This window comes from Trachurus trachurus, assembly GCF_905171665.1.
Source record: "Trachurus trachurus genome assembly, chromosome: 7".
Taxonomy (NCBI): domain Eukaryota; kingdom Metazoa; phylum Chordata; class Actinopteri; order Carangiformes; family Carangidae; genus Trachurus; species Trachurus trachurus.
The window spans coordinates 25,111,467-25,138,643 of NC_139901.1; the positions used below are offsets into that span (position 1 = coordinate 25,111,467).

Below are 27,177 nucleotides of genomic sequence, written 5' to 3' on the forward strand. Positions count from 1 at the left end.
AAAATTCATAACATTAATGTTCCCTTATTCAATAATTTAATATTAATATTAGTGTATGTACTCATATTTCCCTTACAGTCTCAGACCTAAGTATGTTCATATATTATATATATTAATAGTATACATGTGTCCGTATGGGATGAACACTTGTATAAGTAACTCTACTGTAGCTGTTACTACTTGGAGGAGTATCGCTCGTGTGACTAAGGTGGACCAAAAGTGTTTTGCGGACCCTTATTTTATTTTAAGTTATAAAACAATAAAAACAACTGTGCACAAAGAGAAAACAAAGGGAGTAAAAAAAGAAAAAGAGAACAGAAAGAAACAGAAGAGGCTTTGGGATCACAAAGAGAAAGGTTTTCTGAACACTAATAATTTTCTGCTCCAGCTCCAAGAACAACAATGAATAGGATTGAGGTAATTTGTTTTGAACATATATCCAAGGAAAAACAGACATGCATTCCAAAGCTAAGTGGCGTTCCCTTTTAATTCTACGTCTTATTTCTTATTTCATACAGAAAATATGCCACATAAGTCATTGCAATCACAATTCTTTATTCTCTTAAAAGAAACTAGCCTCACAGTGTCTAACTAATACACCATAACATTAAACAACCCCTTTGTCTGTAAGATATGTGCTTATTTTTGTAAAATAATGTTCATCAGTACAAGATAATCTGGAACTACATAGTTTTTGCTCATTTATTTCCAAGCTGGATCTCTGAGAGGACGGACGCCAAGAGTGGATATGTAGCCAGAGAAAGAGAGAGAGAGAGAGAGACGGCCACTGCAGGGTGGGTATACCAAAGTCAGAATGGGCTCATGATTCTCAGCCTGTTTCTGTCCATCAAACGTACACAACAACGACCCTTTATTTTTAAAAAACCTTCCTTGAAATATACTCGTGTCAAACGGTGCCGATTCAGTTCTGTAAATCCTTTAAAAAAAAAAACCCCACATCGCTTCATCCACGTTCACATTTTCCGCATACAGAGTTGCACCTTCTGGTCACTGTTTGTCCATTTTGTAGCCCTTTGAAACTCAGGAAGTCCTGGTAAACAAACTGAAGTTCCCTGATCAGGTCACACTCTCTTCAAGTTCAGTCATTATGTGGGCGAATAAAGGGATCCGGCTCTCAAATGATATGAAAAAAACAAAACAAAACAAAAAACTGAGAGGACTTTTCCACTATTTGTCACAGTTATGACGTACAGTACATACCCTGAATGCCTCACACAGATTGAATAGTTTCAGATCATTTGCAAGACTCATTTAAAGGAGTACTGAAAATTCACTGGCAAGGATCTTTGTATACTTTTATATGTAAGAGAAGGCCATGCTTTTTTAGAGATTACACAGTAACAATAGAAAGGTCTAATCTAATGCTTATGATTTATTTGTGTGTAATATTAACACAGCAGTTAATATTACCATTGTATCATGGATGAGTGCAATTTAAAAAAAGACAGCAAATGATGACCAGGACATGTAGCAAAGGGATGTTTAATGATTTCTTTGGACAATGAAATGCACATGTCCATTGTTGATGTAATACAAATAAGAGAATAAGAAAATCAACAACTTGGTATTGTGTCAGCATTCCCAGCTCAATTTTATTTCTTGTTTGATGTTAAACTAAAGATTCAAAATGGAGCAGGACAAGATGTCTGGAGTGTCACGCAAGGACTGACCAGTAGGGGGAGAGCCAGCTCTTACTAAGAAAAAAATAATAAAAAAAACTAGAAAAAAAAACTAAAAACTGAAGAACTAGTGAGTCAACCTACACTTGTGCATGAGTAACTGCGATGCCCTGTTCCACCCATGTACCCTTGGCACCTGCGTTTCCATCAGAGAAAAGTGAAACGTGGAAACCGTTCCAGTCCCATGCTCAACGTGTAGGCAAAAGAGGATCTGGAGCGAGCCGATGCAAACACAAACAAACTTAGCTGAGAATGCACACACACACACACACACACACACATACATACACACACACACACACACACACACAGACAGCTGAGCTCATGAGCAGATTAAATAAAATTATCACTTTAAATAAAAGCTTTATCAAATTACACTGAAATGTTGATGATCATTGCCGTCTTGGCACGATACGAAAAATCCCTCGCAGCACCATTTAAATTTTTATATAATTACAGAAGTCAGGACATGTTTAGGTTCACCCCCATATTTGAATGAAAGCCACAAAAACGTGTCGAATGACGTTTAGATTTTAAATTATAAAATGTACCACAGTTCTTCATTCTCAACAAAGCGGGTGGGAGTTCAAGCTGCTCGAAAGGGGAGTGAAGGAGACGGCTTTTTTTTGTTTTTCAGTCGTCAAATTAGGCCTTTAAACTTCACTGAGCCAAACCTAAGGTGAACTTTTCTTCTTTCTGAACACTGAGTAGGTCTGCAGTCGAAACATTTGGCAATGGTTCGGAAGGATTTGGCCAGTTCATTGGAGGATATACAATAAATAATCGATAGTGGTTTTTACTGATGAGTTTTAAGTGTTCAACCTGAGATTTGAGTCTTTTCAAGGACAGTCAGTTCATAACAGAAATTAACATTCATCCTTCATGCTAAGAAAGTCTTATTAGAGACGCTGAATTAAATCATTTACGACTGGGTACCTTTACTGCATTGCTTCTTCTAACATGATTTAATTATTGCTATTAAAATTCCATTTCCTTTCCAGTAGCAAGTAAACCCCCACCCTATCACATGTAGTCTGGTTGGATGGGAATGCCGTATCGAGTGGTGAGTCTTGGTCCCCTACATCGCACGAGGATGCAGTGAAAGAGTCAGAATGAGTCGGGCGAATGAAAGAAAAGGTGGGTAGAACTTGATCTGAGGTGAATGGAAAGTGCAGTGATCAAGTCGACGTGAGCTGTAAATGCATACATTTCATACATTCCTCTGCAGCTCAGTGGCTGGGCAGTCGGGCCTCACATCCCTTCACAAAAAAAAAACAAAAAAACAAACCAATGTAAGACTTTAACAATGGGTATTCACAGACACAGACTGTGTAGTGTGCGTTTGTGAAAAGGGAGAGGGAGGGGGAGATAGAGAGAAAGAGAGAGGTGGAGTGAATGATTGCATCAAGTGCTAATATATCATGACAGTACATGTACTTGATCTATAAAAAACTACCTTGGTACTGAACACTGACCTCTTTCTAACAAATAATCTGGTATACAACATTTACAAAATGAACATTGTAATAGTGTGATATTTATAATATATATGCTACTGCCTTCCTCTGGTTCTCTGCATTTTTAAACCTCTGAGTACATTAGCGCCATCTTATAACTCTTACACAGTAAAGCGTACACACCACACCCGACGAGTGGCAGCCTAATACAAATAGAGAACAGGAAGACTCTGTGGACAGTGAGTACACCTGCATGTGTGTCCTGAGTGTGTGTGGATGGTAGCTCAGCTCGTAAACCAGGCAGCCACAACTTGCCGGTAGACTCAGCAGTGAAGGGAGTTTTTTTTAAGAGAGTAAACTTCTGGGATACCAAGATTCTTCAGCTCACAAGGTACAGGATGTCCTTATCCAAGATACTTGCACATTTAAGACAGTCTTGATATACTTTAGGAGATAATAATTATTATAATGTCAATAATGTCAATAATAACAATAGTATTAAACATCTGTCAATGTTATTTTTCTGTCCCACGGAAGCCGGGTGATGGTCTGCATTATTCTGGATTGTTGCCCTGTTGATCCCACGTTTCTCCTGTGCCGCCGTGAGGGATCGGCCTCTGTGCATCCATTGTACGTCTATGTGTTCGCCTCAGATCTGTTTTGTGTGTTTGTGTCAATGAATGTCTAAAGTGAGTCAGGTTTTTTTTTGTTTGTTCGTTTTTTTTTTCTTTCCCCCCCCTCCCCTCCCCTCCTCGATGATCGATGCTGGTTCGCTCTCAGAGGCGGGTCTGGGCCTCGGGGACGTAGATTTCGATGCTGTCGGCGCTTTCCGTGGCGGAGTTCTGTCGTACTGACGCCGCGCGCTTCGCCGCCATCAGCCGTTTTCGGGCTTCTTGCCGCTGCTTGTCCACGGCCGAGTCCACGCTCCTGTCCTTCCCCGCGGACAGTTTGGGCTTGGACTGCTTCTTTGGCACAGAAGATGGAAGCTGCTTGTTTTCATCCTGAGGAAATCGTGTCAAGAAGGAAGAGGAGTCAGATAACGGCGAGGAACGAGCTAAAAACAGCCTCAGTGCTGTTTCCACAGGGTTATTTGTAAGATATCTCGAGTATACTGGCAAGTATCTTTATAAAGTTATGTGAGTAGACTTCAATATTAAAAGTTTATGTAGAGATAAACTAATCTATGCTTGAAAATTATGAAATAATTTATAAATTTATTGAGCCACAGTCGATGGTTTTACACTGAGTTGTTAAGGGACTTTGCTGTTTCCTATGGTGGCTTTGTGCATTATCTCTAGAGATATCTGGTACACTCAGGTGCAGCTGATGTGCACATCCTGAGAACTTCCTGTTGGGACTACAGCACCGACAGAGAAGGCCACTTGAGACACACAACAACTGTGTGTTGTGTAGCTGCTTGTGTTTTCCATAACATATTTTATGAGTCAAGACAAATTTAAGGAAGTTAAAGAAAGACTCTTAGTCGTCTTCTCTATTTCATTTACAGACATTTAACAAACTGACTACACTGCAAATCTCTTGCTCACCACAGTCACTGCACTAAAAAAAACAGGATGTAAACTCTATATGAAGTTCTCTGTGTGCATCACATAATAAACCAAAGAATTTAAACACAATTACTGTGCAGAATATAAAGCATAATTAGGCATCAAACCATCACCTTTTTCTCTAATTTCTCAGGGAGCTGCCAGTTGTTGGCCTTCAATTGGTAGAGCTCATCAAACTTCATGCTGATGTCTTCTATTGAGAGCTGCAGCAGATCCCAGAAGCCCGCCAGGTCCTGTGCCGTAGGTCGTGGGTTGGCGTTCATGTTCTATGAGGCGGGGCAGAGAAGTGACAAATGAACAGCTTTGACCATATCAGAGAGAATTAATCACATCTGTCCCCACACACTAGTGCTGCACTATTTGATAAAAATGTGCGATCGCGATCATGGTGGAAAATATTGCGATTGCGATTACGATATTGTAAATTAATGCTGTAAGGAGTCTATTTGCTTGATTATCGAGCACAGCACAGGAAATAACCATATTTTAGGAGTGTATTTCTCAAATAATAAGTGTTTCCTTACAGTATCTTTGTATTAAATAAAAATAGGTAACTTTTTGTGCAGTTTCATAGTCTACTGCGAAGCCATCATTTATTACAATGCCTTTCTCCCCCCTCCCTCCTCTCACAGCACACAGGTAACAGACACACAGACACACACAGACACACACACACACACGGCAAATGAGTGTGGCTATTACCGTAAAAAAAAAAAAAGACAGTTAAAAGAAAACCAAACACCGGAGGTTTCTGGTCGTTCGCCCCAACAGGCATATACCTCCTCGTTTTTAAACGCACTGCACATGTTGCGGAGGAAAACACAGTTCTCTCCGTGACGATAAAGCTCCACACCTGCTGTAATCACGGGGAGACGGTCCTGCAGCACACGGAGCGCTGTCTGCCAGCTGGGTCGTCACATGATCAGACCTGCTGGTCACATGACTACTGACGGAGTCTGCTATGCTGCACACATTTGCGGCTCCTCTACACACTACAGGAGTTAAAGTCCCGTTTACAGGATCACGCGGTCGCACATTTATGTAGACTTTAAATCGCCAATCGCACTCTTTCGTACGATTACGTAATCGCACGGCGCGACATCGCGATTAGATTATCGTGCAGCACTACCACACACTCACACACACACTTCCTGGTGAGGCTCTCTTCAAGCAAATGGATGAAGAGAAAACACATTTGACACCAATCAACTTTCAGATGATTAAATTTCAGCAATATTAGACCTGTAATAGAGAGAGTCTGACAAGAAGGAACAGCCAACAATTGAATCAAGTAAAGTGATCATCTATTACAGTAAATCTGACTGACTAAGTAATTGAGGATTTCATGTTTCGGGTTCCTCTAAATGTAATATAATAATAGGAAGTTTGTATTGGACAAATTAGGTTGGCCGGACAAAGACAGAAAGCAATTGATATCAATGAGAATTTGAGAGGGTAACAAAAAACATGTAGTAGGGCGGTGTACCAAGAGTGATTCACTCACCAAGTTCTCATTACAGAGGCCTCTGAACTGCTCGAACTTCTTTGTCATGAGGAGCTGAGCGCTGCCTACTGCGCTGCGGATCGTTCCCAACACTACAAAAAGAGAGCAGAACATGAAAAATCACCAACAAGCTGAGGGACGCCCCGATTCATCGGTCGCTGATCGATGCATCTTGTTGCCAACCAGATCATCAGATGTGTTTGATACTCTGACTGTGATGTGTAGAGTACTTCCACCTCTCATCTTTGTTCAATGTCTCAGCCACAAAAATAAAACACGACGGCCTTGTGGAAGTTTAACAAAGTGTGTGATGGCAGAGTACAATGTATGTTATTTGTAATGCATGACAAAAATGAAGAGTACAGGCCGATCCCACTCATAGATGACTGGTACTGTACAAGAATTAAACATTGAGAGCTGTAAAAAGAGATGCATCTCTACAAGGAGGACATAAAAGGCTGCTGCTGCTGCTGCTGCTGCTACTACTTTGAGTAAAGCCACGAGTCCTTCTGCACTTAAGAGATGCCGTGAATAAAGGGTTAGAGAGCTACATGAAGACATGGGGGGGTGACGGCGTAGGATTTATGCCTGTTGTCTAGTAATGAAATATTTATCACAACATTTACTATTCAACAGCGACAGTAAATCATTTCCTTAGCAGTAGTCTTTTAACTCAATCTGAGGGAGGACAACAAATTACTTTTATTCAGCTATTTTGTGCCTAATATTTGCATGTAAATGGAAATTCATAATTCAGGTCGACGGAGAGCACGAGGAATGATAATCTGATGGAGCCTCTACTGCTAGTCAGCTCTTTGCTCATTCATATTTAAGACACTGCAGAGATAGATCTGCCTAAAAGCCTGAGTGGTATTCTGGGAGAGGAGGAAGTGAAATGACTCGGCGGTGGCTCTATCACTGCTAAAACAAAGCTTACTCCCACTCTAATGAGCAGCATTACTGGGAGTCAATAGCAGTATTGAGTTTGTCCTGCTTGGCCTCATTGTCCAGGGTCAACATCCGTCTGCGAACTTCAGTAATAGGAGCATCAATTCATTTCTTCACATCACTGACTTGACAAGCTGTACTTTTCTACACTGTGCCTCGTTTTTTTGATTCTGTGTTTTCCTTTCGCTGCTATTGTGAAGCACTGACAATGGCCGACCCTGACAGCCCAGGAAAACCAAGACATGATGCTGCCATCAGGTATGTGATGTAGCCAACTGGGTCACATACAGTATATGCAGCTAACCATCAGTCAAAGTACTTAGAAGTCCCAAATCTACATTATGTACAGATGTACAGCATTTCCAGCAGAAATGGGAGGCATTTCAGATGTTGGCGACATGCTGGCCGCGTTTTTTGCTTGCGTCATCACGACATCCTGTTTCAGCCGTGTTGTTTTGGTGTTAAAAGTCTTTGGGCCGAAAACCGAAAATGATTTTTTGGCCAATTTCGGCCTAAAAGTTTTGGTGCATTTCTCCGTGATCAATTAATTTCTTCTGCTGTACTTTTCTACACCTTGTTTTTCTGATTCTGTGTTTTCCTTCCCTGCTGATGATGGAAAACCAAGACATGATGCTGCCATCAGGTATGTGATGTAGCCAACTGGGTCACATACAGTATGAGCTAACTATCAGTCAAAGTACTTTGAAGCCCCAAATCTACATTATGTGCACATAAAAATCTCAAATGTGAATAGATCCTACATTTTTTTGATAGCCAATTTATGTGATTCTGTCACTAACCTTCCTCTGAGATCTTATTGTCTTTGGTCTCCTGCTCCATCTGTTGACACCAGCCCTCCATGCGGCCTGTTTCCGCCTGCAGCAGCTTCAGAAACCAGTTGCCATCTCGGAGGCAAGATGGCGTGCTGGGTGGAACAGTATCTCCGTGGGCGCAGCAGTTTCCGGTCTCCAGGCTGGGGTCTGGCGGGGGCAACGAGGACGGGTCTAAAGCCGGATCCAGAGTCTCCGGGGTTGAGTTGGATATCCTGGTTGGGGGTGAGGTGTGTTTGAGGGGCTGCTGTTCCATGGCTTTGTCCTGTCCGTTGGGCGCAGAGCTGTTCACCGTTTGACTGTTGGTGCAGTTGGTCATGTTGTTTACTGTTGGCGCGGCGTCCTGCGGCTCCTGAGGCTCAGTCTCTGTGTTTTGTCTGGAGGCCATGCTGCTGTCCCGGCTGAGACTGCAGAGACACGCACAAACATTAGCTCTTGACGGACGGTCAAATGAATAAGACAATGAAGTGCATCAACCACATTTCACTGTAACAGTTTGAGGTCAGTGAGTTCAACTGACAGCACTTGATGGCAGATGATGGTGGAGCACCATCTCCACAGAGACACAAAGAGTCAGGAGACTCTGTATTGAGGATGGAGGCAGCGGGGAGATTAGCAACAGATCAGGTATACAACATAGTGGTAAACTGTTGGCTTCAGAGATAATGAGCAGGAGAAAAGGAAGTGAGCTGTCAAACAAATGTGATTAAGGGAAATTATAGTGCTCTGGAAAAGTTTAAATGGCCAGTTTCTCACTACGTTCAGCTCACTACAGTCGAAACAAAGAGTAGATAGACATCCATCAGAGAGCTGCGCTGCTGCCAGGCTGACTGCTGAATGACCTTAGCTACTCACTTAGCACTGCCTGCAGATTCACAAGCAAAGTAGTGAGTGTGCTCAGTTGTGAAGGGAAAAGCTACACACAGGACACACAGGCCTGACGGCAGGGTCAAACATCTACATAACAAAATTATGACTGTTATTCCCAGAAATCAAAATAGGTTTCTATTTGTCTGTTATAAATAATAAATCATAAATCTTCAATAAAATATCAACAGATAATAGATCAGTATCAGAGTGCAGAGCAGAAACATTTAGTCACATAGTAAACAATTAAGTGCCATTATATATTTAAGCCATGATACCCTTAATCCATTTATCCATTTCTGATTTTGAACATCCCATCTTTGCAACATCTTTATGAAAACTGGACTGGCAGTTGTGAGTGTATACTTACGGCCTGCCGTTCTCCACTTGAACTCCAATTGACTGAAATTTCAGGGGGGCGGCCAAGGGTGTTGGTTCCTCTCTTGGAATAGGATGAAGGCAATCCACCTGAAAAACAAAATGTGATTGTGGGCTTTAGCCTCATTTCTAACCTGGCCTAAATGTATCCAGTGTTTCCTATACATTAATTTTGAAGTGGCGGGCCGCCATTCCTAAATCCTAGCCGCCACTCCTTCAAATATCTTCTTTTTTTTATTATTGTCGCCGCCACTCCTTAAAAAAATCCTAGCGGAAACACTGTTATCCCACTATAAAAGTAGATGAATCTCACCTGAATTCCGATTGAGGACAATTTCCTCTTGGGTGCAGTCGGGGCCGGCTCTGGGGTGACACCAGTGCTCAGGGTATCATTTTGGGGCAGGGTAGAAATGAAAGCGGAGGCGGGAATAACAGTGATGGTGGGAGGGAGGTCACGAGGGGCTGGAACAGGAGGTACGGAGCTCGCGGCGGTTGCAGCGGGGACGGCAGCTGGTGGAGGCTGGGTCCCCTTAGCCAGACTGCCCGTGCGGATGCTACAGAGACTGTCGGAGGAGTTGCTGCGTCCTGACTGGCTGTTGACTTCACTGCCACGGTCCTGCTGGTCAAGGTATGTGTCCTGGGCCGACTCTGTGCTGCTCTGCAGCGTCACTGAGATGAGGGGCTTGGAGGTGGTGCGTGGTGGGACTGGAGGAGGAGCCTTCCTACTGCCGACTGTTGGCGGAGAGAAGCACAAACAAAAACAGAGAAAGAGAAATGGGTTTAGAGCGAGAAACCACATCAGTTGGTGTCTATTAGGTGCCAGATATAAAGCCATAAACCTGGCTCATCGGAAAAACAAATGTGCACTTTGCCCTTCTTGCTGCCTCTATTAGTGATGCTCTTCAGGCTACCTCCCATGTTTTGTATAAACCTGCTGGTGGTTGTGTTCCATTGACGTCAGTCTGTCTCTAGGGATCTTTCTTTACATGCCACACCTTCACAGTGCTTTTGCTCTGAGCAGAGAACAGAGAGTCGTCCTGTCAGACAGTCCCCAAAGCCATTTTCAACCCGACAGTTCCAGGAACGAAAGCTGGGAACTAAAATGTCCTTCTTGTGCTTTTTCATTTTTGCATTTCTCCGGCATCTGAAGCACCGCGAAGCTGAGCCAAACAACACAGATATCCTGTGTAACACGATTGCACAAATCACCACATGTATTGATAACAATCTTTTACACAACATTTACAGTATTTAAAACACAAGTCTGACTACATGTTAAAATCATATCAGTGCACACACAGGGACTGCATTTGTGCTGGGAAATATGCCATATGTTGCAGCTACAATCAATATATTCATAATAACAACAGATCATATTACAGTGTGAGGAGGTTTGCTATCTTAGAGAGTGTAGTCACTGAAATCTGCTGCTCTTGTTTTCGTTGTGAAGCTTTATAGGCAGTTTCTGTACTTCTCTCCCATGATCCGACCCACATCTGTACTGTTTTGGTTCACTGACACTGCTCTCACTGCAGTTTCAGCCAAAACAAGTAGCTGTTTGATGCAAAGCATGAAGTCCAACTGTACCAGACAGACATGGTTGTTATTCTTCCTACTTTTATTCATTAGCTATTTTTAATATTTGGTACCACGTTGATTTCTGTGATGCAATGCACATTTGCTCACGCATACATACTACATTTTTTCCCAATATCGTGAATGATATGATCACCAAACATTAATCATTTCTAAATAATAATGAAACTAAATTCAATTTGACTATTATTTGTGTTAATGATGAACAGACAATTTATTATGAGAGATATAAGTCACTAATGCCTACATATTGTAAACCGTTTAACACTTAATTACACTCTGACCCAGACGAATGAACCTTTGATTCATACATTTTCAAGAGAAACCAAAAATAAGGCCCAAAAGGGGATTACTACTAGTGAGTAAGAACAATCTGACTCAGGCACCAGGAATGAGACTGGTGCCTCTTTTCCTGTCATCAGTCTGACTGCAGGGTTGTGGTGGATGATACACAGTTAACTACAGTAAATCAACTCGAGAAACCAAGAAAAACCACAGGCTCTCTCCCAGAATTAGGGGGTGTGTTTGGGCAGAACATATAGATGCTATTTGAACAGCTGGTCCCTCGGTAATCTCTGATTGACAGGGTTGCAAAACACGCAGCAAATACTTTTGCCCGATTACAGCATTCACTCACACATGATGGATAAAATATGTCTTTAAAATTAGCTGACCAAGAAAGGTAATTCAAGAAAATGTAGTGTTTATTCTCTCCGGTAGTGGTTTCAATTTAAATAGCAACCTAACACCCTATAATTCTGAGGGCGCTGCACTTCCATCATCAGCCCGTTGAGTCACTGCTCTAGTAAAGCCCACATTCAATCCCACCAACATACACAAACATGGCTGTGGAATCCAGTCCATGTAGTTCATGAGTGACTCGCTCATGCAGCCCTGACCTGCAGTCAGAGAGCACATGCAACCAACAACAGCACATCTATTCTGAAAGAATGAGACACTTCTTGTGGTCCTCATAGCACAGATGCATGACATTCCCAAAGTTAATGTGTCCTATTACACCCCGAGTTGTAACACATGCCTCCCATTTGTTGTGTCTGCGTGCGTCTGTTGCGCACAGAGCTATAAAATTAATTCTAAACATTTACACTGAAACAGTTAATCTATTCTGAGCTAAATACCCATGAAAAGTTGACGACGCACGTGATTTTCTCACTCAGCTCTACAATAGCACGATTTATGAGCAAAAACAACAACAAATAGGTCACAGCGAAATGGGCTAATTGCAGATTATTTGCACATTTTAGCAAACAGCACAGTCCATTTTTCTGTTCCACTGCAATATGTGGTGTGATGTCTGCCTATACAGATTGTGCCAAAAGGTAATTAGTTGATGAAAAAGCTGCCCAGACCCTGGATGTCTGGGTCAGGGCCAGCAAACAGCCTCCTAGCCCAAACATTTCCTCCTTCAGAACCCTAAAGGTCATCCCACCTTCAATCATCCGGTCTTTTGACACAATCAAGGCCTGGCTATTGAACGCATGAATGAACAACAGTGCAAATTAGAGATGTGAATGATTAACTGCTAAATTCCAACGCTGGCTGCCACAGCAGGTCAGCGGCTGGACCTGTGCCGAATTTCTACACTACACACAGCCGGGGAAAACTGTAAGCAACAGAAACTGAGCCTGAAATGTCATAATTGTTTTAAAAGGAACCCCGACTATGATGACTTGTAGGCTGTATAAAATTAATGTTGATATCAGTAATATTAATGTGACACAGAATACATTCTTGATTTTCGTTTTTTATACAATTTGAAATTATATTTTCACCGGAAGGTCGCCACTGTAATTGAGAGTGACGTCAAATGGTTGCCCGCATATTCCACCGGTCCTGTTTTTTTGATTTTACAGCAACAAACATGTCGTTTGTCCAACCTTTTCATTTCGAACCCAAACGCAACATTGGTGAGGGTGACAACACACAGTATACGATTTAATCCAAACCTCAAAATGAAGAAGATCAAAGACATGAGGAGGCGATCGTGGGGCAAAGTGTATAGCAACTGCGCCTCTCCATGACAAGCGAGAGGGAAGGCGTGTGTTGTCGAGAGCTTCAATTTCCAAATCAGCTGTTTCCCAAAACATATTTACGTAGAAGAGAACAAGCATGGTTTATTCAGGCCTATAGGTAATCATAGTTGGGGTTCCTTTTAAGATATAGCAACAATGAAACCGATAACAGAGTTAGCAGAAGGACATCGGCCCTGTTTTGAAACAAACTCGGCAGTAGCTACAGCATACATGTGAATATCGTGGCGTTTCAAACACTGCTCAGAGGCTCATAATACTATCGGAGAGGATATTTACAACTCTGGAAAGTTATGAGGTCTGTCATTTTATCTTCCGTTGCGATGATTGTGAGGCACACAGTAAAAAAATACACCATTCACGTCACAAAGTAATCCTGTGGGAATGTGGGTTTGCATGTATTTGACTGGCAAACGCAGCACCTTGCTAGATGATGTTGCGTCGCAGCAAGCTGAGCCAAATCCAAATTTTTCGCCAGACCACCCTGCAGCTTTTAGCTAGAGCACTCTACAATGGCATCCCCACTATGTTATATCATTGCCTCATTCAAACGAATAAGAAGGCTGCCTTTCTTTGTATGGAGAGAGCTGGTTTTAACAGCCTCCCCCTTTCCTTAATGACCTATTAGGTAACATTTAAACAAACTGATACAAGTAGCTGTTGACTGAAGCTCTTCATTTAACCGAATAACTATGGGTGCTGCTTACTCTTTTATTATTTGTAATATCATTCTTTGCGTAACATCTTTGATCAACAAGAAATTACAGTTAGCAGACTGTGAATTAAACTAATGCCAACTTTAGTCTGCCATCAGGAGAGTGTGGCAGCATTTCATTTTATATCTTGTCATTGTACGCTCAAGGACCTTTAATTGATAAGAAACAGCTAAACAAGTCAGCACTGTTACATCGGCTGTGCTGCTAAAAATAGCCCACCGACACATGTTTCAATAAATCTTTCACTGAACTTGCTTTTTGCATTAAGATTTCATGATCATTACTTATTGATCAGAAGATCCACAGCTGATAGGAAGTTGCGTAGAATTTCAGTTTTAGTCCAACTATGGTGGGAAACTGGCAGCAAAGCTGTAGGAAGAAGGGAAAAGAAAGCTTTTTTTATTTTATTTCAACATTTTCAAACAGAGGACAGCAGCTGTCTGAGAGCCGTTTATTTGAGAGCCCCAAGAACTTTCTCTCACTGAAAACAATTAGGATCTATTACAACACTGTCAACACCACTATGATGATCACATGTTCACTAAATTGCTTCACTTATGAGAGCTATGCAGTCTCTGACCCAGCATATGCACTGGCTCCATCAACAGGTCTGTCTGAGAGAGATCAGATGACCACTAATGGGCCCTCCACAGCACAGACTAAAACTTGTGTGGACAAGATTGACTAGTTTCAGCGCTGTTGCCATTAGCTGTTTTAAAGAAGAATTAGTTTCTCTGTCATTTTAGGCGACAGAGATTGGCATTCTGGTTTGGGATGTAAGAAGTCTTGATTACTGTTGAGCTCATTCCTGAGTGAATTCATCTTACACTTGAGTGTGTTAATTAGGCCACAGAGTGCACTTTGCAAGGTAAGACAGTCTGGTTCCACGTGCATTTCTGCTAAAGCCCCAAGCTCAATTCACACAAAAGCACAAGTACACATCAAGGCTTTTAAACTGAATTGTAGCTTATTGTGGATCATGAACCTTTGTGTAACTCTGGACATAGGCCAAGTGTCATGAAAAGAGGTGGTAGCAGAAGCTCTGTCCAAGATTAGCAGTGTTATTGTAAGGTAGTATGGCAGGCTGACAGGCTGTGGGAGTTGCAGACTGAAAGATTAGCCCAGGACACATGGCTGAGCATGACTTCTGACAAAGAGATTAAACACCCAAGGTGCATCATTCAGCAGAATACTGCATATTCAAAAATAAGCAGAAAATTGACATGTTTAATTAGCTTCAAAAACTGACCCAAAACTCAATTTCTACTCATACGTTTGCATTATTCATGGGGGGAATTGGTGAAATTACAAATATACTATATGTGCATAGGCGATTTTGCATCAGAAGTACGTAGCTTTGATGTAATATTAGATAACAAGACAGCTTCAATGAGACCATTTCCTATGACAAAACCAATTAATGGCGCTGCTCACCAGAGCTGCATAAAGTCCCCGTGTAAATTAAAATGACGAGTTAAAGCCTTTTGGTTTCCATGCTACTGCTTTTGGCTATAACTGATCTGTTTTGATGTATATATGATTTATATCAACCAAAGAAAATGTGTTCACCGATGTTTTTACGTCTTTGATTTTCATGAATAGGAAACAAGCTCAGGAGTGTGAGCAGAAAGGAAAGAAAACCCGTCGGCATGGGGGACAGACATCATGACAGAGAGTATGATCTGTTAAGACAGAGAGACAGGCAGGCTGCCAGTTAGTAGACAATGCTGACACACTGACAGAAAAAAGTAAACCACTTACACAACACACAGACCATCATAGTGACACTGACAACACCACAAACAGCTTTGATTTCACCGACGGTCAAGCTACTTCTCCGTCACATAGGCTACCACTGTGGGTGGCATCCCAAAAGTGAATGTAATAAAAGTTTTAAAAGGCAAAGAATAGCTTCCCCCGAGAACAGCCATTCAAACCGAGACAAATCATTTAGTCCACCCTTTACACTGCTGGAAACTTGGTTTGTTCATTCTTATCCGCTGTATGCCGATATCCTTAAGACCTCCTGTGGCTCTGACCTGTTGGACTCGGGCAGCAGTCTGCGTTGTGACCTAATCAGCTGATGTAAAGACACAAGACATGTGGCTCTGAGGTCAAACCTTTCGGGATGGGAAACTGGGATACTTCTCGACGCAAGCACACCTGAGCGACTTAAGATTCCCGTTAGATCCAAAACTGTTCAATAACTTTTTAGAAAATGTATTTTTCCAACATCATCATCACATTGATTAAAAAAAGCACATTAATTAGTGAGTTATTATCTCAGCTTGACAGAAACAAGACCATCATGGCTGCAATTAGACACGTGCAATTTATATTTTAGTCTACATCAGGGTGGCTGTGACGACGTGCAACTCTTGTCATGTGGTCAACAAATCAAACTACATGATGAAGTTGAAACCTACCCTAAAAAAACCTAAATACGGCTGCAACTAATGATTACTTTGTTTATCCATTAAATGCTAGTCGATTTTTGACATACCTTTTATTCCACTCAGATTTCCATACCTCCAGGATAATAATACTATTAGATTGTTTGTTTGGCCAACCAAAACTCAAAATTAACTATCACATTCGACTAAGAGAAGCAGCAATTCCTGAAAAACTGGATGAAGCGACCATTCCCTCTGTAGCCTACCACAAGAACAAGAACATTTATTTCCACCCCAGTAGCTGACAAGCAGTACATCATTAGTTAAGGGAAGTCAAGATGTCTTTACTATGCTGTCTAACCATGTTAAATGATAACTCCACACACATATCATTAGGAAGCCTGTCTGTTGCAGATTTTACAGTGACATTACAGTTGCTTCGCCCATTCAGTCAAGAGATTACCTCATCAATGAGTGAGAGGAAGAGTGTGTGTAATACTGTGGAGGATGACTCACAGTCTATCCATGGCAATGCACAGACACACCACGTCTTGTGTAATACGGTGAATACAATGAACACGCCTTGTGGCTACTATGAAGTTATAAAGCCAACATATCCGGTGACTCCTCTTGGCCTGTTAAGTTGTCTGATGCATAAGAAAACACCAAATACAGAGTGGTCCCCCCCCAATCGGCAGAAACAATAGTGTGAATGAGCACGGGAAAATGATCCTTCTCTCTGATCCTGTGTGTTTCTGTAAGCACATCTTTCTTGTGTCAGGTGGTCCGTATAAAAGCCAGTCCTAACTGCTGAACTGCAAAGCACTGCACAGGGCAGGAAGCAGATAAATTATTGATTGTGTCCTCAGGTCTGAACACATGGTATCTGGCTACTGAATAAAAATGACACATGAAATTGTTGCCAGAAATAGCAACTGCAGCGGAAGTAAAATAAAAGAAGAAATCATTTCATATAGTTTCAAGATTACTACCTGGATCTACTCATACTCTTATGTCATATAAAAGAGGAATACTAAGACACACTGGGAGTCGTTATCATCTGCCAATAAAAAAGACAACAACGTGTTGAATTTGACAAGGTACTTTGACCCAGTCAGGAGAAAGCAACGAGATGAAATAAATCACAATCTGTAATCTAAACTGTCAGCTTCGACTTTGTAAATGAGCTGATAGGTGATTCCCAGCTTCCTCCACGCCTCTGGGCTCGCATCACTGTCACATGCTGAGACTGGGACGTGAGAAAAGAATCGTCTAATGATACCTCTTTTAACATAATGGTTTGATATAATTACTGTAATACTCTAACTTAACAGACCAGGTTAAGTGCATTTATAGATACATCTAGGATTGTGCTTTTTTCGGTTTTACTGATTCGTGTGACACTAATGATTTAAACATCTCTAACCCTTAACTTAAGATCCAGATACTCAAAGAGAGCCACGGTAGTTTGTAATTACACAGTGTATCATCAGCCACTGTTAGAAAATATACCTGCCTTTCACAGATGTGACTGGTTCGGTTTGGTTAGCCGGGCTAGCCGGTTACTGGGCTGTCCGTGTCCATACTAGGGCTGTTAACGCCTCGGCTACATTTAGCCCGTTGTGCTACCACCAACCAGGGTATTTAACGTTGAGTAACGTTAGCCGGAGGCGTTACATAGTAGACGGTGTAAGTGAGCCAACAAAGACACGCTCCCACTCTTGCTTTTTTTTTTTTTTTTTTTCATCTCGTTACCACCGGGCTAGCAGCAGCCAGCCAGCCAGCCACGTTACTAACAACTCATATCAGGGGTTCTCCCCCTTTCTTCATCCACGTTAGCTAGCTAACCTACCACCAGACCATTAGCTCGTGTTAGCTCGCCGTTGCTAAAGCACCGACAACAACAACAGCCGACAGTCAGAACAATAACGGCCACTTAATGAAAAGCGACGAAAAACACCCTTACTGTGTAGTGGTCGGGGTCGAAAATCCTTATTTTTTCAGTTCATTCATGAAATGCAGACGAGATGCAGACTAACAGGCAACGGTGTCCTGCCGTAAGATACACAACGACGCTGTGAAGAAAAGATTTGTAGTACACGCCCTTGACGACGAGGATTGGAGTCCACGTTTTCCCCGTTTGCCGCTTCTTGCCAGCGATTGGACGGTTGGGCTCATCGAGCTAACCGATGAGGAACGTGATTGGTTCACGACTCGGGGCAACGTTCTCTGTGGATGTGTTCACGGTAGGTGCGCTTCGTTTTGTCTCTAATCGCCGCGGGAACAGACTCAAGTCTAGACAAAAAGATAAACTACAATATAGGAGCGATGAGTGATTTTGGATTGTTCCTCACACGAGCCACACAAGCGAACTGGCAACAGCATTTATAAGTAGTCTGTGTGACAGTTAATGCATCTAACCGCAGTGGCAACACAAAATAAAACAACATAATATTTGTCAATGGGAATAAAGAATATATAATCGGTATATCCCCATATTAAAGACTGGATATAGATCTACACCCCAGAACAGGGTCTCCTGCATATTGGATCTATGTAATTTCTGTCATCATAAATTTGCACCACTGAAGTACTACTAGGATATAAATTATGAAGGATCCATATTGTAGTCATTATTTGTTAAATTGTATTTTAACACCCACCCCACCCCATGTGTCAACTAAAAATCGATTTTTAAGTGACTAACAGTGAAATATGCTCATCATCGTTTCCTGATGTTTGTTAGTCAAATCAGTCGTCAAACTCCAAATTATCTTTAGTTAATAATAGTATGAAAGAAAATTGCGAAAACAAGCAAATGTTTATATTTAAAATCAGAATTTGGTTTGAGAGTTTTGAACTTTTGCTAATAAATAAAATGTAAAAAAGAAACAATTCATCAGTTCTCAGAAATGTGGCTGATTCATTTCATGTCAATTAAACATCTGATTGGTCAATTAATGATTTAAGCCCTATTGATTGGTTTCTGAATGCTTGGCTGGGGGGAAGTGATCAAAGTACAGTGTAATGGAGGTTAATGGAGACCCCATAACAGGTTAATCCAGCCATTATCTTCCTGTGTAACAGTTAATGCTATTGATAATTGTTAATTGTAAAAAGTCTAGCAAGGAATCCATACACATGGTCTACTGTGCATAGCAATAGCTGAAAATGCCATAATGTTATGTAATACATTGTAATATACTGTAATAATACATATTGGTAAAAGCAAATGAGCATTCTGTGGTATAAAATAAATCATGAAATCTCACTGCATACAATATGAAGCAATAATACATGCAATTGTGTGCAAAAGTTGTGCAGATTTAGGAGATGAAAAAAGTCAATACAACCCCCTGCAGCAAATGGACATTAAAAATGAGCCTTTCTTCAATTGTTAATTTCCATGTTACTTTTTATTTCATAAACTGAAAAAATTTGAAGGAAAAAAAAAAGTTAAATCAGTACAAGCAGCAGTGTGCAAGAGGGAGGGAGTAAGGGGAAGAAATATCAGCATATTGTGGAAGCTAATATCATGCATTAGGTTAGAAAAAGTGAAGGTGAAAGGAGGCAGCAGGCTTCTACAACAGAGCGGTGAGCCGGTGAACAATCAACTACTACAACTACAAAAAACAAGCTGGAGCTCTTTTGGAACGGCCCTCAGTGACTTCATCATTGAAAATCTGTGAGAGATCTTCAATATGCTGTGTGTGCCAGACAGGCTAAAAATATCCCAGAACCTTAGGTGAGGTGAAGAGTGGGTGAAAGGTGATAAATCACCAACAGGAAGACACTTCGCTGCCATTAAAAGCAACTGCAGGCTGTATGGCTCAGTATGGAGCCCAAACCTTCAGCAAATTACACTTTTATCCAAAGTGACATACAAGTGAGGGACATCACTCAAGCCTCAAGAGCATTAACATTTGATGATAGGCTCATTGTTATTGTCTGTTTGCTGCAGGGGTTGTTTATACTTATTTGCACTTATGTGTCATTTTCCCAGGACTGCCCAAACTTTTGCACACAACTGTAACACGTATATGACTATCCCAGAAAGAAGAGTTTAGTTTAGTATGAGTTGTTTGTATCATTTGGTTGATTGATGTTTTCCACATTTGTGTTTTACATTAATGTTCATATAATCCAAACTCTAAAGTAGCATTTAATCTGAAAACATGGTAATGCTTTACTTGTTGGAGACATTATTACACATGGTGCCCTGAAAACAAAGACGTGAACTCTGTTACACATTCTAACATTTTCTACTAAACGATGAACTTCTGTAAAAAATAATAATAAAAAAAAAAAAGTACAAAAATGTAATAGCAGCAAAATAGCGTCAAAGTTTCAAGTTCTACAGATCACAATAGTTCAGATAACATAAAAAAGTGATTTGTTTTTTTTTTTCCTCTTCAAGCTTTTTCATTTATTCAGTGATTCACAAGAGGGACCTTCTCTCTCCTGCACTTTCCTTGTTAAAACTACAACCACACCCCCTCATTCAGATTGAAGTGTAACCATTCTTTTAATATCTTTTCTATTTTCTACACCTCATGTTTTACACATTTCTAAGTACAGCAAATTCTTTCAGCAGAGTTGGCCCAGAATTAAATAAACTAACCCATGCAGAAACAACACCGGAAATAAATTTGACCTGAAGAGAAGACAAATATATGCTGTACTGTCTATTATCAATATGTATTATTATTATTTTTCTTCTTATCTAAAAACACAGAGTTTTCTCATTTCTTTATATACTTTATAAGTGAATATGTTTTTAATTCTTGTTTTTTTATATTTGATGGATTCCAATGATAGAAAAAAGTGTCTTATCGCCAATTTTCATTTGCTTACAAAATGCAGGGAAGCAGGGTAAATGGATGTGTTGATGATATTTGGCACGTGTTCCCTCCCCCTCGGCTATTTGTAATCTATCTTCAGCAGCTCTGTCCCACCTTGCCCTGTCACTGGTACTCACTGGTGTTGGAGCTGTAGCTATAACCTGTGGTGGTGGGTGGTGGTGAGTCTGAGTCCACGGAGGCTGTGTCCTCGTCCTGGGAGCAGCCCGCCTGGATCGCCCGCAGGTAGCTGTGGCTGCGAGACCGGAAGCACGTCGGCGCAGGCAGATCCAGAGCCTCCACGGCCTGCGATTCGCCGTCACAGTACGGTACTGAGTGCCCACAGCCCTGCCCACATACCTGAAAGAACGTGTGCAGACTCACACGCTGAGGGCAGAGGGCAGACTGAGAAACATGCATTCACCAGGCCTATACCCAGTGGTGGGGGAAGTACACACACAGATCTTTAACTTCAGTAAAAAGGACCAATATAATGATGTAAAAACACTCAACTCCTTGATCATAATCCTACTTTAATAATAATACAAGAGTACTATCACAGAAACACTTATTTACAGGAAATAGACTGTGTTATATTTGTATATATGACATTATTTGATGTTTAATACTTTTTTAATCACTGTGTAAATAGCATTTTAATATTGTAGCTGTTTTAATTTACATTAAGTCTTATTCTGAAAAGTATCTTGTAACTGTAGCTCTCAGATAGATGGATGATTATTCTCTACCACTGTCTATACATATGAATAAAAATACAAGTGATTCAACTATTAGTTTGAATAAAAAAACGACCTCATAGACATGGGTGATGGCTTTTTAAAAATACATATTAAATGGTGTCAAAACAACATCAAATTACGAAAGCCAATACAGAGATGACAAATCTCAGTTCTTGGTTCAGGGCCAGTGTAAAGATATTTCCTGCTGAATTGTCTGAGTTACTCATAATAGCTTTGTTTTTTGCCAGTATTTCTTTGTTGTGAGGATTTATATTGTCATTGTATGATGGGAATATGCAGTGACAGCCGGCGCTATCTGAAACCTTTGATTAAGCACCATGAGAAGACATATAGTAGTATAAACGACCAGTAGTAGTTATTTTTATGTTTGGCATTCTAGTGGAAAATATGAAAGTGCTGTGACTGGCACATAAACGTGAATATAACTCACTCACTCACTCCAAATGTTGTACTTCACTGCCCATCCATGTTTTATTCTGATTGACCTAACTGTCATCTTAAAGGAAACTGAATCCTTCAGTCGTATGATTGATGCGTAAATTCCCATGTACAAAATACAGACTGATGCTCCTCCTTCTCCATAACGGGCTCTTTTCATTAGTGTGTGATTCTGCTTCCTGCTGAAGAAGATATACAACCAGCCTCCTCCACTTTACACCGAGGCATACGTCCCACTTTGAAAATCTGCAAATGCACTCAAACATCTTTTCTATTCCACCAGCTCGCTCCCAACTGGCTTATTCATACACCACCTCTCAGCGGCCTCAGTAGGCATTATGTACTGTATATTTAAATATTCTCTCTCAGTGGCTTAAACCTCAGAGTTGTGCCTTTGTATTCCTCACGATGATACCATTGATCCTATTCAGTCGTCTTTTACTGTCTCCCTGGAGTCAGTCTAATTAGCTATATCTAATATTTGTATTATATTATACTGTTATTGAAAAGTTGGTCGATCGTGACTTAAATCTACACCTCTTGGGTTTAACAGACACACAAGAGTGAATAATCCTTTCCAACCGTATAATAAAACGGTGACATGCTCCTCTGACAGCAGCACATCTGATAAGTGATGTGTGACAGTAGACATACCTGAGCGGCCGAGCCTCTGCCCAGTGTGGCAGCGCACTGGCTGTAATCATTGTTCCTGTGGCGAGGAGGGGCCTCCAGCGGGCTCACCAGGCAGTCTAAGTTATCAAGGCTCCGGTTAGTCGACAGCTCTTTCAGGGACGGCAGAGTGCTGCGGAAGTGAAAGGAATAATCAGCCTCTCAAGAGTCAAGAGACCGGAATAAGTGAGGGCTGTGTTTAATTGATGATATCCAGGAGAAAACTTTAAATTACCCTCCCCTGGGTATTTTTTAAAAATTAAATAAAATTGAGATGTGCGGATAGTGATATGTGCCAGGCTTTAAAATAGCAGCACAGAGGAAACTTTGGGAGTAAAACTGCACGATATGATTTTATAAATATACTTTCTGAGTAATCTGTGAAATTTGCAAGATGTTTCCTCTGTTCTGGCTTGCCCCGACGGATACCTGGTGTTAGTGAAAATGTGTGGGCACTATAAGCAGCAGGGTGTGTCGGTGAGTGATTTCCATGGAACATTTGCATGGGGCTTGAGGAAGCAGGTAAGAGTAAAACACTAAGCACACCACAGTCAGGGTACCTGCAAGGTAAGAAATGGAGCACGAGAGCAGAGAGGAAAAGTACTGGGAGGGTTGGACGTTAACGGTGGAGGAGGGTGGCGGAGGTGGAGGTGGTGGTGGTGGTTGAGGGGGGGTGGGGGGGCAGGTGAGGTTGGGTGGAGGGCCACACTGCCTGCCTACGGATGACACTGACCTCAGATGCTGCATAGAGCATGCACTCTGCAGAGGAGACCACAGATAATCCTCCCGCATGAGAGCGTAGCAACGAGGCCTGTCCGTGTGGATGAAGGGGCAAAACACATAGCAAAAAATTTCACCTCCTATTGCTTTTGTAGCGAAAAAAAAAAAAAAGTTGATACTGCATGTCATGTCTTGTCCTGTGTCAGTAAAAGCTGCATCTCTACCTCCAGGTCTAGCTGCGTTGAACTTGCAGACAATTGTTTGTGACATGATGCTGCCACCTGCTGACTATACCTTTAGGGACATGGAACAAAAACAAAAAAAAAAAAGCTTCTTCCCACTATTTTAACAGCAAATACCTCTTCGGTCCCTATACTTCTGTTTGAATGAATGTGACGTAAAAGAGCACAAACTCAACTATGGCAAAAACAATGAGTATGACAATACAGGTGAGAACTCAAAGTGGATTTCCTGAGGGACTCACTTGCGTGGAGGCGGCGGCGGCTGCTGCTGCTCGCTCAGGGAGTGCTGGGTGGCCTTCAGGTAGCTCTGGCGACGGGCAGCGGACTTAGGGGACGGTTTGGGGCTTCCCTCCGAGTCCTCGCTGTCCTCCAAGTCTCCCATAGCCTTCACATAGCTGCCACTGCGCATCCTTCGACAGGGGATCTCGGTTCCTTTAGTCCGGCCGCGACCCAAAGTTCCTGCCCAGTCGCCCAGTGGGACCTAGATTATGAAAACACACAGTTGTAAGACGTTTTTACGTAATATATATTATTATATTAAATTATATTGTCTGATTTAATTTGCATTCTTAAAATGTATATTTACAGCATGATTCTACAACTGAATCTTTTTTTTCCCTTTTACAATCGATAGTGTATTATTTATAAATTCATTTATAAATGTACTATCTAGATTTTATTTATTTATTAGTGTGCTGCTCTGGCCTACTGGTTTTATGCACACTCTGGAGGCTGAGTGGGAGACACGGGTGGACACCTTCTTGCTCTTGACACTGTAACATATGCACCTGTATGTATGTATGTATGTATGTAAGTGTGTATGTGAGTTTGTATGGTTTTTGCTGGACTGTCAAATCAAATCAAATCAAATGATTTTAGGCAGGTGCAACAATGATACTTAAAAAGAAACTGTGCCTGGGATGAGAATAAAGTGTATATAATATAAAAGAATAAGGGTTAATCTAATCAAATTATTAGGGGAAAGCAAGGAGTGTTTTCCAGAGGATAAATAAAACCAATAGTTCAAGAGAAATTATAAAGAGAGTCATGCAAACTTACAAAGAAGATGAAGATGAAGGAGAATACTCACTGGCCCTCCTACCTGAAGGAACTGTTGTGCCAGGTCTTGGTGACATGACTTAGACTTAAGCAGCGTCCTGTTGACTGTAGCAGAGCCCTTCTGCAACACTTGCCTGGCCTGGCTGAGGGTGAGCGTGGACCAGGAGCCCCTCTTCACCAGCGTGTCGTCCCTGCTTCCCCGAGTTCTTCCGTCCTCGTCCTTGCACCCTACCTGTGTCGCCGGGCACGCCAGGAACTTGAGGTCACTGCTGCTTTTAGAGGTTTTGAGAGTATGTGCAGAAATAGTGTTGTAGCCCTGTGGGATATGTCTGGGAGGAGCCTGGCTGTCCGACACCGCTCTGCCAAGAGTCATCATGCTCAGTGGGTTGCGGTAACCTACAGCGATAGTGCCCGCTTTGGTAGTGTCAGTGTCCAGGGCGTCGTCGGAGCTCCAGAGGCCCAGTGCGTTGGGCCTAGGTCTCTGCTTTGGCCCCTCAGTTTTAGCCCTGTCTTTACTCTTGCTCCTGCGAGTCGGTCTACCACCGTCCTCACCGCCCGACATGGAGCCACTCATCCCTCCAACGGAGCGGCCGTTCAGGCTGCCTTTGATCGCAGAGTTTTCCAGGGACTGGGACTTGGCAAATAGCTTCTGCACCGAGTGCATCAGGTGGCGAATGCGTCCCGGACTCTCGCTGCGCTGCTTCGACATGCGCCCTCTGTGAAACTGCAGAGTGCTGAAGCCGTCGCGCTGCAGGGGCAGGTGCCTCTCTAGCTGATCCAAAAGGTTGGAGGGTAACCGGTTCATTTTGGCTGCGGCTGCGGAGGATATGGTGGCCGATCCACTGGTGATCATAGGAGCGCCGGTGAGGCTGCCCAGACCCAAGCCCATACCCATAGACAAGGAGGAGGATAGCGTACCCGCCCTGCCGCCCTGCCCGACTCCACCGCCGCCGCCCAGACAGGCCTGGGAGCAGTCGGCCTGGTCGGCCTGGGAGCTGAAGTGCAGACGGGGGAAGGTGCTGCTGCTGGACATCTGGCTGAAGGGCAGCAGGCAGTCGGGGGTCACGCCGGTGGGGCTGGTGGGAGTGTACTGGTGGAGATGTGGGTCCAGAGTGCCATAGTGGTTTAAGGTGGGGTTCAACAGGAAGGAGCTGTGAGGGTCTGAGGTTAGGGGACAGAGAGGTTTCTGTGGGCATCCCGCCGGCTCACACGAGTCGGACAGGTGGCGACTGCGGTTGGCTCCTAACCCTTTCATGGTGGCTGAGGCGTCGTCCTTAGAACATGTCTCCAATCAGTACGGGTCTACAGACCAGGAGGGCTCATCCTGCAAAGTTAAAAAAAAAAAAAGACAAAGAAATAATCTATTAAACATGCAAGATTCTAATTGGTGCAGCTATTTAGTGCATGCACTCTGAATAAAACTTTTAAAAGTGTAACTAACAACACTCCTGGGTATATTTCTGTCACATTTTCGCTATTTTCTTGGAATAACCAGTTTCATCCTCGTTTAGTGGCCGACTCTCTCAGCAGTTTTCACTAAAATGAGGCCAGTGTTAGTCCCTTTACAGAGATTACAGTTAACAGTGCATAACAGTAAAATGTCATTTGCATACAATATAAAGCCTCAGAGGGGGCGCGCTGCACATCTATACTTAAAGTTAATGAAGACATTAGTGTTTCAGCCCCGTTTCTGTCAGTGTGTCCTTGGGTTTCCAGAACAGTTGTTGAGCTTTAAAAAAAAAAAAAAAAAAAAAAAAAGATGTCACCGACTCTCTCTGCTGTGTGGTGCACACAGCACAGACAGCTGAGTGGTGAAGAGAGCTGCTGTCCTCCCCAGTCACTTCCCACCAGACGATGCTGAACACAACAAACCACCAGGTGGAGCACCAGCAGCAGATGCAAACACACTCACCCTCACACAAAAACATGGTATTTAGATCCTCAATTGTATTTCAAAATCAAAATGTTGAAGTTTGATAATCAAACGTGTACATGCCACTATATGTTTGTGCTTTAAGTGGTTCACCGTGCAACAATTCACTGTCTCCACTGAACAAATAAGAACAACGAGGGTGAAAAGAGATAAAAGAATGAAACAAAATCACACATTAGTCTCACAGTGTTTCCAGTTTAGTGTATGAACTGAGACCAGATAGCCAGGGGCCCCCGATCTGAGAGATCACAGAGATGTACAGCCCCTGAGCTGCTCTGCTGACAATGCACACAGCAGAACAACGACTCTGTGACTCATACATGTAAATGAGCTTTATGTTTAAGAAGCGCTATTTGTTCCAAAGCAGGAAGTGAAACCTCATCTTTTTTTTGGTGCCTCGCCATCCTCTCAAATCTATTTAGTGTGGGATAAACTGTGATTCATTTACTTTCTAACCATGGGGAACAATAAATCTTCCCTAATGCTGACTCAAAACAGAAGAAAAAAAA

The 27,177-nt window shown here is 42.2% G+C and overlaps 1 protein-coding gene across 1 annotated transcript; it reads right to left on the minus strand.

Moving 5' to 3' along the window:
* Nucleotides 1-3,672: 3,672 nt before the first annotated feature.
* dlgap4a (discs, large homolog-associated protein 4a) lies at nt 3,673-25,990 on the minus strand (the record flags this gene model as incomplete). The annotated part of the gene is made up of 11 exons (XM_083975150.1): nt 3,673-4,158; nt 4,839-4,991; nt 6,230-6,321; nt 7,978-8,414; nt 9,245-9,342; nt 9,566-9,984; nt 20,987-21,206; nt 22,700-22,847; nt 23,448-23,525; nt 23,919-24,157; nt 24,779-25,990. 11 exons carry the CDS (start codon nt 25,988-25,990, stop codon nt 3,934-3,936), a joined length of 3,321 nt encoding a protein of 1,106 aa, XP_083831276.1. The 3' UTR covers nt 3,673-3,933.
* Between the last annotated feature and the right edge of the window lie 1,187 nt (nt 25,991-27,177).